A 16,567-nucleotide genomic window follows, 5' to 3' on the forward strand; every position below is an offset into this window, starting at 1 on the left:
CCAAAATAAAATTAGATTTAGGCAAGATCTTCCATCATTTACGGGTCAAAAAAATTGGAAAGTTTGATCTGGTTCCACGAAATGACCTTCCTGATTAGTACGTCAACATGCGATGCCTTCTTAAAAAGGAGCCGGGCTAATTTCTCAATCCGCTGATTCGTTCCTTCTAACTGTAAGAATTCTAAATGGGAAAGAAATCTAAACAAGAAAACTAAAATAAAATTAGATTTAGTTTGAATTTATGGTGATCAAAATAAAATTATTTAAGTCTATTTGTGTAACACCAATATATAGTCTATTATATCTTGTTTGATAACCTAATTCAACATTTAAATTTAATGTATTCAGATCTTAGTATATTCAGGGACGTTTGATAACAAAAAATAGAACATCTTAATTAATCATAATTAATTAAATGATACTTAATTTCCAAGGTAAACTTTAATCCAAAAAATAAATAATAACCTATTCACTTATCATTTAATGCAAAATATACTCAAATGTTAAGATTTTAATACTTAATAATTCAGTAATTTAATAGATTTAGATTTTAGTTTTCAAATTTGAGTTTTATCAAATTCACCCTTAGGAAGAGAATGTTATTTGCAATGAAGCTACACTAATAATAATGTGTAAAAAGAAAAGGAAACTAAACAAGAACAAAGCTGCACGAAATAGTATCACAACGACTGAAGTGAGTGGCTTTGGAAGTTGGATGACCTCTGTAAATCCATTAAATGAAAAAGTTTTCTTATCCTAATAATGAATGGATAAAAAACCGAAAAAGCCTTTTTGACAATGGGGCTTTATCGTTTTTTTTTTTTTGGCAGGAAATATGAAAAACAAAAAATCGTTGCTTTTCCCCAGGTGATTCAAGAATTTGGCTAACTTTGGGCCCCTCCCGTTTTGAAAATAAAACTGAATTTCTGAATTCTGAAATTTCCTGAATTCCTGAATACCTGAAAAAATTAATTAAAAATTTTACTGAATTTTTTTTAAGACACGTAGAAAAGAGATATATGAATGTCTGAATCTTAATGCTGAATCTATTTATACTGTTTGATAAATATTCATAGCTTAATGCTTAATAAGCTAAATTGTACAATTTTGCCCTTCTATCTTTTAATCCAAAAAGGAAATAGAACCTATGATTTAATTAGCTTAAAATTGTTAGGTATGAAAAAGACAATATTTATTTTTAAATCAAATTAATATAAAAGAAGAAATATATTATGCAAAACATTAAAAGAAACATTACAATCCAATAATTCATATAACATATAAATTCGACCTAAAAAATTTAGAAATGATTGTTTGAATAGAGAATATCAGATTGTTTTGTTTAATTAGACAAGGATTTTGAATAGAGAATATTAGGTTGTTTAATTAGATAAGGATTTTGAATAGAGAATATTAGGTTGTTTAATTAGATAAGGATTTTGAATGTAATTAACAAACAGGGATAGATTTGGTGGATAAGATAAAGTAGTTGAAGTAAATCTCTTGATTCTTATCAAATTAAACATTCAGTTACGATTCTTGTGCTGAAAAAAATACATACAAATTCAGCACCACTTAATAAGTTCAGCAGGTGAATTTTTATTTATCAACCAAAACCTCTTAATGTCTGAATGAATTCAATTTCAACACTTTTTTTATGTTATCAAACAGGCACTCTGCTAGAGATTGTAATTTCTTATAGCGGAAGTCTAGGTTTTTTATTTTTTTGTTTTAATTTCGTTAGGTAAAAGAATCAACTATACTCTTTATGAATTAGCGAGGTTTCCCTACTCCTAATGAAAATGTATCCATATTAATTTATTCTCTATTTTCAATTATATATCTAGCTATCTAAGAAACTTAGTGTGGTTGAATAGCAATCCAAAGTCATGATTTTATTACAAGGATAATAAGTAGGAAAGAGTAAGAAAGCCGCAACTAGATTTTTTTGAAAATCTAATTGACAACAAACACCATAAGTCAAATGTTGACGATAAACAAGAAATTGTCCGTTACATATCTTCTCCTAGAGGATCTCCGTCTTCCATGCACCATTTATCCAGTGTCCAGTGCAAATTTCAGGGATTGTTCGTCACCTATCTTCTCCTAGAGGATCTCCGTTTTCCATTCACCATTTATCCAGTGTCCAGTGCAAACTTCAGGAATACGAGAAATTGTCTGATAATCGTCACTTTGTTTATCCAAATTCTGTACTTTGTTGATTAGCTCATCAGACATATCAAGCAACCCAAGAAGTTTAAGCCCGGTCAAGTTTTGGAGGCCCAAAGGCAGGCCCTCCATAAGCTTGCAACCAATAATAAAAAACTGTTGAAGACTGGACATCGATTCTTCTTCCACTCTTACCCATTTCAGTCTTTTTAATTGCATAAGTTCTAATCTCTGGAGTTTTTGGAATCTTCCAGCCTTAAAACACAATATGTCTCCCCTTCATAAGCACCATGGAGAGTAAGTTCCACCAAGTTGGACAAATGTCCAAGGCAGCCTATTGCGTTCTCATCTTCACTCAACTCACTATTCAGCAAGACTAAAGTGCTCAAGGATTGAAGTGATATTACCCATTCTGGTACTCTCTCTAAACGCCCATTCAACCACAACCTTACAAGAAATCCAAGCTTTGGAGAGATGGAATGTTGGAGATCAAGAGTCTCCTCTTCTTTAATGGAGCAGATGTGTAACTCTCGAAGGTTGGTTAGCCTCAAGAGGGAGTAGAGCAACTCTTTTCCATCTTCTCTCCTCAGCTTTGTGATGGATAATTCTCGCAACTGAATGAGCTTCCCAATCTCCCTTACTATTTTACCACTGTCTGCTTCTATATGTGCCAGTCTCTCCAAGAAAGTAAGCTTTCCAATTCCATACGGAGATTTAAAGCCTCCTAGTGCAAAGTTATTTGAATAATCACCCACTCTTCCTATGATAAGGACACAGAGTTTTCTTAGCTTTAGAATTTCCACGGGTAGCTCCGTTATAGTGGTTCCAGCCAGAATTAAAACTTCTAGGTTTTGAAGTTGCCCAATAGATTTTGGAATGACTTTAACTCTGGTGCCACTTAGATCTAGAAACTTGAGATGAACTAGTTTGAAAACTTCCTTTGGGATGTTGTCCAGTTCAGCTCCCGCTAAATTTAAAACCTTTAGGAACTTGGGACCACCACAAAAAAACTTGGACAAAAATGAAGTAGTGAGAGGATCTTCGTACCCGAATGATTTCAAGGATCGAAGACAGTTCAAGCTGTTGAAGCCTAGTGGAGGATTATCAGTGAAGTTATGAATTGCTAGGTGTCGAACTTTGTCAGGCCATCTCGTGCAATATCCAGTGGCTATGGTTGTGAAGCACTGCTCTTTAGATTTTGAAACAATGATTTCAAGCAGAAAATCATGAAGACCACATTCCTTCAATTTGCCATCATGCCATGTGTCCTTAACTTGAATTAAACTTCTGTTGATGAGTTCTTTTAGATATCTCATAGCAATATCAGTGGCTGTCATTCCTTCTTTCTCTTCTATAAATCCTAGTGCTATCCATGTATCAAGTAAATTATCGACATTCCTAATCGGATAATCTTCAGGATAGATGCTTAGATATAATAGGCAGCTTTTGAGATGGTGAGGCAAATCGTTGTAGCTGAGTAAGAGTATCCTTCTAATTCTGTCAAGCTCACCGCTACCATCTACCTCGCCGCCAAAGCCACGAAGAATCATCTCCCATTCATCTATCCTGTCTTTGTCCTTCAGAGCCAAAACACCACCTATTGCAACAATCCCAAGCGGTAGGCCCTCACATTTTTTCAGTATTTTTCTAGAAATTTCTTCTAGATTTGAAGGGCAATCATTACTCTGAAATGTTCTATTGCAAAAAAGGGTCCAAGAATCTTCATAAGAGAGAGGCTTCATCTCATGGACAAAGTCATGGAATGCCAAACAAGACGAAGAAGCTACATCGGCTATTCGTGTTGTCAACACAACACGACTAGCAGTATTGCAGTCAGGAAATACATATTTGATAGTTTCCCAAGCATTTTGACTCCACACATCATCAAGGACAAGGATGTACCTTCTTTCTTTGAGGAAATCTCTGACAAATTCACTCAGTCTAATACCTTTCATGGATTCCACTTGCGGAGGCACCGGCTGTCTGATTTCCTCGTACAATTGTTGAATCAGGTCCTTGATGATGACATTGAAATGAAAATTTTGAGAAACAGTTATCCAGGCATGGCTCTGAAATTGTTTCTTCACAATAGCATCATCATAGACTTTTTTCACCAGGGTGGTCTTACCGAGTCCCCCCATTCCCACCACTGAAACTACTTTCAAGTGGGAATGGCCATCAAGAATTTTGGAGATGAGCTCTTTTTTGGGCTGATCGATGCCAACAAGCTTAGCTTCTTCAATTAGGAGTGCTTGATCACGAATATCATATTCTGCATTTGCCACATTGTAAGAGCTGGAGCCTCTTTCTTGATTACCATACAGAGACTGGTACCTCTGATGCCTTATTGCAGAAATCTCTACAACCCGGTCCTTGATATCTTTTATCTCCAAAGAAATCCGATGGCGGGCTTTCAGATTTTTTATTGAGTTGTAAATCTTTCCAACACGGCCAATGAATCCACCTGCGTGTCCACGAGCAAAGCGGAAGGCAAAATCATCGAGAACATCCTCTGTATCATAAGCAACTTCTCGAACCTGCTTTACCCATTCTTGGAGTTGAGAGTCATTGTCCTCCTTTGCTTCAGCTTGTCTGAGGAAAGCCTTCATGCTCCCGAGTTCATCTTTGATGTACTGAACATCTGGTCGAAATCCTCCCAAAAGCGTGCTCTCTTGGGAAAGGAAGGTGGAGAGCTGCTTGATTAGAAAGCCAACAACACTCTCAGCCATAGTCTTTAGTTAAATTTCACTGGACTTGGTTTTCTTACCAAAACAATCACAAGAAACTAAAATGTGGCAAACTCGGGAAAGTAAGCTGTTTTCTCTGCTGCAAAGGGGAGGGTTAAGGTTAACTAGCTCGTTGGAAATATCAAGATCATGTTCAGCAAAGTCGTCCCTTCGTTCCTGTGATTTGTGGGGCCTGAATCGATTCAGTATTAATAGATAGACTCGTTGAATTCAACAAATCAAACTTTTTTTTCGTTGTTGGGCTCCATAGAGGGAAAGTGGCAGCTGAATGCCGGGAATCTGGACCCAGTCGTTGTTTCCTTTATTATATATCCCGGACCTGAACTGCAACGGCCGTCAATCCTCTTTTTTGTTTTTTTTTTCTTTTGGCCTTGAAGGAGTACAATCTAGACTTAATTGAGGTAGTCCAACGCATAGTTAGTAAATACTTGTATTATATTCATTTAATATACATTTATATGTATCATTCAAAAACAATTTTCATATTTCATATATTTTAAAAAATACTAATACTTTTCAATTAACCCTGTATAACATGTAATAAACTTTTAATGTATTATACTTTACAAATTATATTTCAATTTTTTAAAAAATTTAAAACTTGAGAAATTAAGGATAATGACATACTTTTGAGTTATATATAAAAATAAGAGTGATATATATCATAACAACTATAGATTTATATATATTTAATTAATAAAGTGATGATATTTTAATAAATTTAACGTCTCATATATAAAAATAAGTCTAAAATTGGTATAAATATAACATATTTTGCGAAAATTATAGCAAATTTATCCACACTTTTTAGTTATGTAACTTTCAAATATGTTCACGCTATTTAGGCATGAATTTTTATGCGTGATTTTTTCGAATACGTATTTTCACGCCAAACTTTTAATCTTTTTTTTTTAAAAAAAAATTCGTATAATATGCATACATATAATATCTCATATTATACCTATCACGCATTTTATTTTTTATTTTTTATTTTTTTTGAAAGAAAACCTTCATTCATTGCAAATCAGCAAGAGCCACATCAGTAACAATCTTGGGGAAATTTACAAACCATACTCTACTTCCCTCAAGAGATAAAGACAATTTGGACATGATGTGGGCAGGAACATTGTTGGTCCTCCTCACATGACTAATCTTGACATAATCAAAAAGAATTCAGCATAGATCTGATGCCATGAATTACATTACCTATCAAGGACAGATCCTCTGAACAACATTTAAGCATCCCCTTCTAGCAAAAAATGTGTGATTCCAAAGTCCCTTGCAAACTCCAAAGCACTTCAGCATAGTTCTGGTACATTTTATTATCTATGGTCCAATCACCAATGTAAGACTTTAGGGCTGAAGTCGTCGTTCTTTGTGCCGGAGTCATTCCTGCTACTATTTTTTTTTTTGGGTGCTTGTTGGGTATGAAGTCGTCGTTCCCTATTAGTTGTTATTGGGTTTGAAGTCGTTCTCTAGCATTTTTGTTTGTCTATTGCATTTGTTAGGTAAGGAGTCTTTGTTCTTTTGTGCGTGTCAATACCTTTTTTCGATGTAGAGTTAGAAACAAAAGCTACAAAAAGGATATTTCAAAATGATTAATCCATTCCGAATTTTGCAGCTCCAAATTACTGATAATCCACTGGTAGAAATCTACACTTTACCAGCAATATAAAAGACAACACCAACCCAACTGGTAGTTTCTTTTTCTTTTTTCTTTATTTTAAATTAGACGAAGTTATAAATTTTGCAGATAAATTTCTGCTCTGCTATGGATTCTGTGATCACCGGCACTATCAAATAAACCGCAACATGTGTGTGTGTGTGTCTCTCTCTCTATATATATATATATATATATATTCAAGAACCTAAAGAAATCTGTGAATACCAAATATGAGATATAAGAGGAACGTGCGACACAGATGATGGAGGCAAAGTAAAACGATGGAGCGGCAGAGTACTGATTAGCAGATTCATGGTCAATACTTTCAATACTAGCTAACATGTGTTCTTTTTGGGAATAATATAGCGGTTAATATTTGTTTTCATGGAAATTTTATAGTACTTTCAGATCCTATACTGATGAGATTAAATTTAGGACAAATTACACTTTATCCCCTATAGTTTAGTTTTTTTACATAACCCACTCATGATTTGGATTGAAGTATCAAAGTGACGGTAATGATCACTAGTAATGGAACCTTTAAAAATGTCAAAATTATCCTTATAAATACATGACACACTAACCCCGTATGATTTTATGTTTTACCATATAACCCTCTTATGTTTTAAAACTTTATCTTATAACCCCCTTATGGTTTTCAAAATATACACATAAACTCCCCTTGGTTTATAAATAATTCTCAACTTTTTATATAAGGGTATTTTTGACATTTTTAAAGGTTCCGTTACGAGTGATCATTTCCGTCACTTTGATACTTTAACCCAAACCATGAAAAGGTTATATGTAATTTTTGAAACTATAGGAGAATTATATAGAACAACACTAAACCACAGGAGGGTAAAGTATAATTGGCCCTCAAATTTATCATTGAATAAGAATTATGAACCATTAAATTATTTCAATAGTTTGAATCATAAAAAGATGTGATAAGATGTAATTGGATTAAAATAATACTGAATACAGTTTTCAAAAGTAACTGTAGCATTTTTTGCATTTTCAAGGATTCGCCATCAATAGTTTTTTTTTTTTTAATCCCATAGTGGTACGAATTCTTACTTAGGTTTCAAGGAGACTTTGACAAGTTTTCTTTGGCTTCCCCTTTTTTGTCTTTCTTCCTATAAATTCCTTCTGTCGTCCATGTATCTTGTTCACAAATCAGAATAGGACAGTCTACTTCTAATATTTGGCATAATCAAATTTCAATGCCAAAGCACGTGGTTTATGAAGTAGAAATGTTTCTATTTCCTTAAAGAAACAAAACTGGAGTATTGTTCTATTTTTATTAAAAATACAAATGTAAATACACAAAGGTTAACAAACAGCCCCTTAATTTCAACTGGAAACGATAATATTTAGTGAAATAAGCCTTCATTTGCCAGTTTCGGTTTTCATTTATTTTCGTTTCATATTTTTATGCTTTTATTTCTTTTGATATTTATTTGTTTCTTAATGTGGAGATATTGCAGTACTCGGGCACTAATTTAGTAGTCAAACTTGGCTCTGAAGAATTTGTACTATGCATTCTCTTCCCTTTGGTTGGAACTAACGTAAAAAGTGCAGATATTCAACCTTTACTCCTCACACAGACAACAAATTCCTAATTATAATTCTTGATTTTCTGAAAGTATATACAAATATTCCTCGCCAACAGCTTTCTACAGTGTCGTTATTGATCTATCAATTTGATGAGTAAAGAGAATAAGAAAAATCAAGGTAGATGACTCTCTTTAGGTTAGTAGAAGTACAATTCCAAGAACCAATTAATCAACTTTGGATTGAAAATAGGATCTGCTTGTTGATTTCTTTTATATACATCACAAAAATTGTTTTAACTTTGTAAGATACATTCAATCAAATTGAGTACAACTTCAAAGCATTTAAAGAGTGGAATGTACAAGATTTATCTACAACTAAGCACTATAATTCCCAGTGCTCCACCGACGACACCTTTTATATAATCCTGTCCCTCTGAATTTCTGCAGAGCATGAAACACCAATCCGAAATTCCCCCCTTTAAACTCTTCTATGAAGGCATGCCATTTTTCTTCTTCTGTTTCCTTCTTTTATTTAATTTTTTATTTTTAAATGGGAAACAATATATATGGACATAATTATGAGTAGAGAAATGATAATTGTAGAAACATATGCACTAATAAAAAAAATTCAGTACCAAATCCCGTGGTTTTTGAAGTAAAAATGTTCTATTTCCTTAAAAGAAACAAAACCGGAGTATTCTCCATATTACCAAAAGTACAAATGTATATACGCGAGAGAGTTTGAAGGATCCTCGCTTACATTCTGTCTCCCTAAATACATGGAGGTTAACAAACGGCCCCTAATTTCAGCTAAAAACAACAATATTTAGTGAAATAAGCCTTCTATTTTGCCAATTTCAGTTTCGATTTGTTGAGGTTGTATATTTTTGTGATTTAATTTCTTCTGATATTTATTTGTTTCTTAATTTGTACATGAGTTATCCCATCTTTTTGGATTCAACTTTTTGTTGTCTTTCCAAATTGGGTTCTTGAGAATCACATAAATCACATCTGGATGGATTACATGAACATTTTCCAATTCCAATCTGCTTTGGTAATAGCAATTTTTAAAATATAAAGTGAGGATTTTAGAATGCCGATTCAGAATAGTTATCAATATATCAAAACCTGACACTAAAATTCCATATACAATTAAAAGCTACAATAAAATTCATCTTACCATAATTAGTAGTATTTGATAGTCAATAAAACTCCTCATTTTGTAGAGAACAAGAAGTTTTGTTTTGTACAACAAAAGGAATACTCAGCCACTAATTGAGTAGTCAAACTTTTGTTTTGAAGAGTTTTGAACTCCTGCATTCCCTTCCCTTGCTTGGAACTGGCTCTAGTGCTCATATTCAACCTCTAGTGCTCTTCCCGCAGCCAACAGATTCTTATTTTGCAATTGCAATCCTTCTGAATAATAAATTAGAAAAATTGTTCAAAACATTGCTCATATTTTGTAAAATAAGTTTTTTTGTTCCTTACTTTTAAAAGTGTACTTTTACCTCCCTTATAAATTCATATTGATCAAATTTGGTCCCTACTTAAATTTTCGACTAGTTTTTGACAAGAATTCATCATGTACCTTGCATGTGATCATTTTTTAGGAACAAAATTATCAAATAAAATTTACATAATCTATCTATAGTCCCTTATATTTTACAAAATAAATTGTTTCGTCCCTCAAATTTCACAAAATAAATATTTTCATTCCTCACATTTCACAAAATGAATTTTTTCATCCCTCATTGACCATGTATACGAATAATATTTTTTTAATCCATATAATATCTATTTGATTTCAGTTAAACAGTATGAATAGCATATAATATATCTCTATTTGATTTCATCTAAACAGACTAATTGTCATTGTGTATATGCTATTCAATAGATATATGCATGAGTTTAAATCTAACAATTTTGTTTTAAATCCACATATATATAAAATATCTATTTGATTTCAACTTGTGAATCTATTCAATATTTGTAACCTTTTCTATTTTGGTAATAATTCATTTATTGAATTGTGTAATAAGCCCATCTAATTAATCAGTCTTAACTCGAATTCTACAGTCATGCTAATAAATTGTAGTTTAAATTTGAAATTTTTACTTGCCATCTTTAAGACTAATAGTTGAATTTCTTGCTTGTGTCAATCACTTATTTTTTTTGTCATATTTTTCCTATGTTTGTTTTTTAGTCCAAATTTGATTCAATATAAATACTTGATAATGTTTAGGATTAAATGTCTTTTTATTTTCAATTTTCGAGTAAAAGGAAATGAACATAAGTAAAAAATTAATAATCTTTTTAAACCCCTGTATATATCTATTTTAATTTCATTTGAATAGTACGTTTAGGAGAAATCAAATAGAGATATATTACATGCTATTCGTATTATTCAGGTGAAATCAAATAAATATATACATGGTTTAAAAAAAGTTATTCGTAAACATGATCAATGAGGTATGAAAAATTTTATTTTATAAAATATGAAGGATGAAAAAATTCATGTTGTGAAATGTGAGGGACGAAACAATTCATTTTGTGAAATGTGAGGGACAAAAAAATTCATTTTATATAATGTGAGAGACTATGGATTGGATTATATAAATTTTGATTTGATAATTTTGCCTTTAAAAAATGATTACGTGCAAGACATGTGATGGATTCCGACAAAAAACTAGACGAAAACGTAGATAGAAATCAAATTTGACAAATGTAAATTTGTAAGGGACATAAAAGTATACTTTTAAAAATGAGGAACTAAAAAAGTTATATTGCGAAATGTGAAGGACGTTTTGAACGATTTTCTCTAATAAATTTGTCCATCTTCTTGCTTCCTCAACAGCTTCGTACAAATTGGTGTCCTTATTGATCTATCAATTTTATGAGTACGAAAGAATTAGAAAAATCAAGGTAGATAACTCTTTTTAGGTTACTAGAAGTAAAGTTCCAAGAAGCAACTAATCAACTTTGGATTGAAAATAGGAGTTTCTTGTTGACTTCTTTTATACACATCACAAAAATTTCTTTAACTTTTTGAACTACTAATTCATGTAATCCTTTAAGTCAAATTTTCCATTTACATAATTCGGAATTTGCGTCGGCATCTACGCTGCATTTGATGGAATGCTACTTTAACTTTTTTTATTCTGCCCTACGAAAGCCTGCAACTGATGAATTCAAGGCTGAATGTGAACTCAATGCCTAACCTCCCACTAGGATTGCCAAGTCAACTAGTGAAAATATATAATATAACAATATATATACATGTATTATATCAAAATATAATATGATACTAAAACTTTTTGTCAAGATATGTATTTGTTTTATATTGGAGTATCTTTCTTGGTTAGATACTTAGAGGAATTACAATATCAAGGGGAAAAAAAAGGAATGATATTATGGAAAGATATATGCGCACGTTAAAGCAATTGCTTCTAAATTAAGTAGGGGATTGTAAAGCCGAAGGGATCTTTTCTTCCAGGATATCTGATGAAAGTGACTTAGGGATATACAGGATGATAGAGTAACATCAATTATTATCATAGAATTTGGACTTAACAAGCGACTAGAGACTAGGGGTGCTGTCGAGTCGAGCTCGAGTAATGCACTACTCGAGCTCGATTCGAGGCAAAATAACTAAGCTTGAGCTCGTCAAACTTTTAAAATTCGAGTTCGAGGTCGAGCTCGACATCAATTTATGGAACTCAAGCTCGAGCTCGACATCAATTTATGAAATTCGAGCTTGAACTCGAACTCGAGTTTAATTAAATGTAATTAATTCAAATCAAGCTCAATCGAGCTTATTCGAGTTCAATCAAGCCTAATCAAGTTCAAGTAATAAAAATTAATATTTTATATATAATTTTAAATAAAGGATATTGTTGACATTTCACAATAAGAAAAATAAAAATATATATTATAAAAAGCTCGATAGAGCTCATCGAGCTCTCGAGTATTATATTTTCAAGATCGATCTCGACTCAATAGCTCTAACGAGCAGCTCGAGCTGCTGACCAAGTAGCTCGCGAGCTCGAGCCGAGCTACTTGGTTCAGCTCCAGTCCTACTAGAGACCCAGTGTTGATCATTGAAGCAATTTGAAAATCTCAGAATTCTCCACTCTCTTTCCGGACTTTAACATCCTTAATAATCTATTACTAGGGAAATTATAAATATAGTTCCTCACATTTTCCAAAATATTTTATTTTTCCATTTAGTCCATCAAGTATAAATTCAGGTTCCTAATCCAAAAAATGACGCTAGGACACTATTTCAAAATAAAAGAAAGCCACAAGGAAAAAAAGGGATTTAGTAATAAATCAAAAAGGATTCCTTTATGACTTAGCGAGGTTTCCCTACTCCTAATGAAAAATTATCCATATCAATTTATTCTTCATATTAATTATAGAAGAGGGAAAATTGAACCTGCAATTGTTGTAACAGACAATCCCATAATGTTTATATGCTACTTGTCTCTGTATTTTTTTGATAAACCAAAACACTCCAAGAATCAGGATAATTGTACAAATCAAATCTTCATACACGTGGAAACACATGTATATCTAACTATCCAAGGAACAAATTGGGCTTGAATAGCAATCCAAAGCCATGATTTTATTACAAGGATAAGAAGTAGGAAAAAGTAAGAAGGCCGCAACTAGAAGGAAAATCTAATTGCCAACAAACACCATAAGTCAAATGTTGATGACCACAAGAGATTGTCCTTTGAGAAACTCCTTTTTCCAGTCACCATTTATCCAATGTCCAATGCAAATTTGAGGGATATGAGAAATTGTCTGATAATCTTCACTTTGTTTATCCAAATTTTGTACTTTGTGGATTAATTCATCAGACATGTCAAACAATCGAAGAAATTTAAGCCTGGTCAAGTTTTGAAGGCCTAAAGGAAGGCCCTCCATAAGTTTGCTACCAACAATACCGAACTCTCGGAGACTAGACATTGATTTCTCATCCACTCTTACCCATTTTAGTCTTTGTAATTGCACAAGGTCTAATCTTTGGAGTTTTTCGAATCTTCCAGCCTTAAAACACAATGTCTCCCCTTCATAAGCATGATGGAGAAAAAGATGTATCAGATTGGGCAAATGTCCAAGCAGCCTATTGCATTCTCATCTTCACTTAACTCACTATTATCCAAGATTAACATGCCCAAGAATTGAAGTGATATTACCCATTCTGGTACTCTCTCTAAAGACCCAGTCAACCACAACCTTGTAAGAAATCCAAGTCTTGGAGAGACAGAATGTTGGAGATCAAGGGTCTCCTCTTCTTTAATGGAGCAGATGTGTAACTCTCGAAGGTTGGTCAGCCTTGATAGGGAGTAGAGCAACTCTTTTCCATCTTCTCTTCTCAGCTTTGTGATGGATAATTTTCGCAACTGAATGAGCTTCCCAATCTCCCTTACTATTTTACCACTGTCTGCTTCTATACATGCCAGACTCTCCAAGGAAGTAAGCTTTCCAATTCCATCTGGAGATTTAAAGCCCCAAACTGCAAAGTTACTTGAATAATCATCCATTCTGCCTACCGTAAGGGAACGGAGCTTTCTTAGCTTCAGAATTTCCACGGGCAACTCCGTTATAGTGGTTTCGAGCAGAATTAAAGCTTCTAGATTTTGAAGCAGCCCAATAGATTTTGGAATGATTTTAACTCTGGTGCTACTTAGATCCAAATACATGAGATGAAATAGTTTGAAAACTTCCTTTGGGATGTTGTCCAGTTCCGCTCTTGCTAAGTTTAAAACCTTTAGGAACTTGGGACCACCACATAAAAACTTGGACAAAAATGAAGTTGTGAGAGGATCTTCATACTTGAATGTTTCCACGGACCGAAGACACTTTAAGCTGCTGAAGCGTTGTGGAGATTTATCAGTGAAGTTATGGATTGCTAGGTGTCGAACTTTGTCGGGCCATCTTGTGCAATATCCAGTGGCTATGGTTGTGAAGCTCTGCTCTTTAGATTTTGAAAAAATGATTTCACGTAGAAAATCATGAAGACCACATTTCACCAATTTGCCATCAACCCATGTCTCTTTAACTTGGATTAAGCTTCTGTTGATGAGTTCTTTTACATATCTCATAGCAATATTAGTGGCTGTCATTCCTTCTTTCTCTTCTATAAATCCTAGTGCTATCCATGTATCAAGTAAATTATCGACATCAATTGGATGATCTTCAGGATAGATACTTAGATATAATAGGCAGTTTTTGAGATAGTGAGGCAAATCACTGTAACTAAGTAAGAGTATCCTTCTAATTCTATCAAGCTTACCGCTACCATCTACGTCACTGCCAAAACCACTAAAAATCATCTCCCATTCATCTATCTTATCCTTGTCCTTCGAAGCCAAAACACCACCCATTGTTACAATTCCAAGTGGTAGGCCCTCACATTTTTTTAGTATTTTTCTGCAAACTTCTTCTAGATTTGAAGGGCAACCATTACTTTGAAATGTTCTATTGCAAAAAAGAGTCCAAGAATCTTCATAAGAGAGAGGTTTCATCTCATGGACAAAGTCATGGGATGCCAAATAAGACGAAGAAGCTGCATCGGCTATACGTGTTGTCAATACAACACGACTAGCAATATTGCAGTCAGGCAATACATATTTGATAGTTTCCCAAGCATTTAGACTCCACACATCATCAAGGACAAGGATGTACCTTCTTTCTTTAAGGAAGTCTCTGACAAATTCACTCAGCCTAATACCATTCATGGATTCCACTTGCGGAGGTACCAGCTGTCTGATTTCCTCGTACAATTGTTGAATCAAGTTCCTGATGATGACAGTGAATTGAAAATTTTGAGAAACAGTTATCCAAGCATGGCTCTGAAATTGTTTCTTCACCGCAGCATCATCGTAGACCTTTTTCACCAGGGTGGTTTTACCGAGTCCCCCCATTCCCACCACTGAAACTAGTTTCAAGTAGGAATGGTCATCAAGGATTTTGGAGATGAGCTCTTTTTTGGGCTGATCAATGCCAACAAGCTCAGCTTCTTCAATTAGGAGTGCTTGATCACGAATATCACAATCTGCGCTTGCCACGTGCGAAGAGCTGGAGCCTATTTCTTGAGTACCATACAGAGACTGGTACCTCTGATGCCTTGCAGAAATCTCTACAACTCTGGCCTTGATATATTTTATCTCCAAAGAAATCCGATGGCGGGCTTTCAGATTTTTAATCGAGTTGTAGATCTTGCCAACACGGCCAAAGAATCCATCTGCACCACCACGAGCAAAGCGGAAGGCAAAATCATCGAGAACGTCCTCTGTATCATAAGCAACTTCTCGAACCTGCTTTACCCATTCTTGGAGTTGAGAGTCATCGTCCTCCTTTGCTTCAGCTTGTCGGAGGAAAGCTTTCATGCTGCCGAGTTCATCTTTGATGAACTGAACATCCGGTCGAAGTCCTCCCAAAAGCGACCTCTCTTGGGAAAGTAAGGTGGAGAGCTGCTTAATTAAAAAGCCTACAACACTCTCGGCCATATTCCTCAGTTAAATTTCACAGGAGTTGGTTCTCTTGCGGAAACAATCACAAGAAAAAGTATGCTGTTCTCTCTTCTGCAAAGGGGAGGGTTAACTCGCTGGCTGGAAATATCAAAGATCATGTTCAGGAAAGTCGTCCTTTCCTTTCTGTGACTTGTGGGGCTTGAATTTAAGTTGTCCGTAGAATATCGAGTGGCTAGAATATAGATAGACTTGACTTACATGCTCTTTCTTCTGTTGTTCCTTGCTTGCTAGCCCCAGTTGATTTTAACATGACAATCAAGATGAGTAAACCAAAATTTGGAAAAAAAGGAAAAGACCGAATATGTAGACCTAGATGTCAAAATTCACAATCAACGTCAATCTTTTTTTTTTTCTTTTGGCCTTGAAGGAAGTATAATCTAGACTTTCTGTATCCAATGCATAGTCAGTAAATACTTGTATTATATCCATTTAACACATGTTCGCACGTTTCATTCCAAAAATTTTTCATATTTCATATATTTAAGAAATATTCAAAGAATACTTATACTTTTCAATTAACCATATATAACACGTAATAAACTTTTAACGTATTATACTTCATGAATTATACTTCAATTTTTTCAAAAAATTTTAAGATTTGAGTAAGATAATGACATACTTTTTGAATTATATATAAAATAATTACGACATATATCATAGCAACTATAGATTTATACATATTTAAGTGATAAAGTGATAAAATTTTAATAAATTTAACGTCTCATGCATAAAAATAAGTTTAAAATAAGTCTTTGAAAAATTTACCTTTTTTTTAGTTCCGTAACATTCAAATATGTTCACACTATTCATGTACGAATTTATATGCGTAATTTTTTCGAACACATATTTTCATGTCAAACTTTTACTCATATTTTTTTTAAAAAAAATTCC

At 33.6% G+C, this 16,567-nt stretch overlaps 2 protein-coding genes across 2 annotated transcripts; both read right to left on the reverse strand.

Moving 5' to 3' along the window:
* Window positions 1-2,393: 2,393 nt before the first annotated feature.
* LOC113780061 (disease resistance protein RPM1-like) lies at window positions 2,394-4,898 on the reverse strand. The gene has a single exon (XM_027325882.1). It carries the CDS (start codon window positions 4,896-4,898, stop codon window positions 2,394-2,396), a length of 2,505 nt encoding a protein of 834 aa, XP_027181683.1.
* Window positions 4,899-13,237: 8,339 nt separating this feature from the next.
* Window positions 13,238-15,652, reverse strand: LOC113780062 (disease resistance protein RPM1-like). Its single transcript, XM_027325883.1, has one exon. It carries the CDS (start codon window positions 15,650-15,652, stop codon window positions 13,238-13,240), a length of 2,415 nt encoding a protein of 804 aa, XP_027181684.1.
* Between the last annotated feature and the right edge of the window lie 915 nt (window positions 15,653-16,567).

This window comes from Coffea eugenioides, chromosome 8, assembly GCF_003713205.1.
Source record: "Coffea eugenioides isolate CCC68of chromosome 8, Ceug_1.0, whole genome shotgun sequence".
Classification (NCBI taxonomy): domain Eukaryota; kingdom Viridiplantae; phylum Streptophyta; class Magnoliopsida; order Gentianales; family Rubiaceae; genus Coffea; species Coffea eugenioides.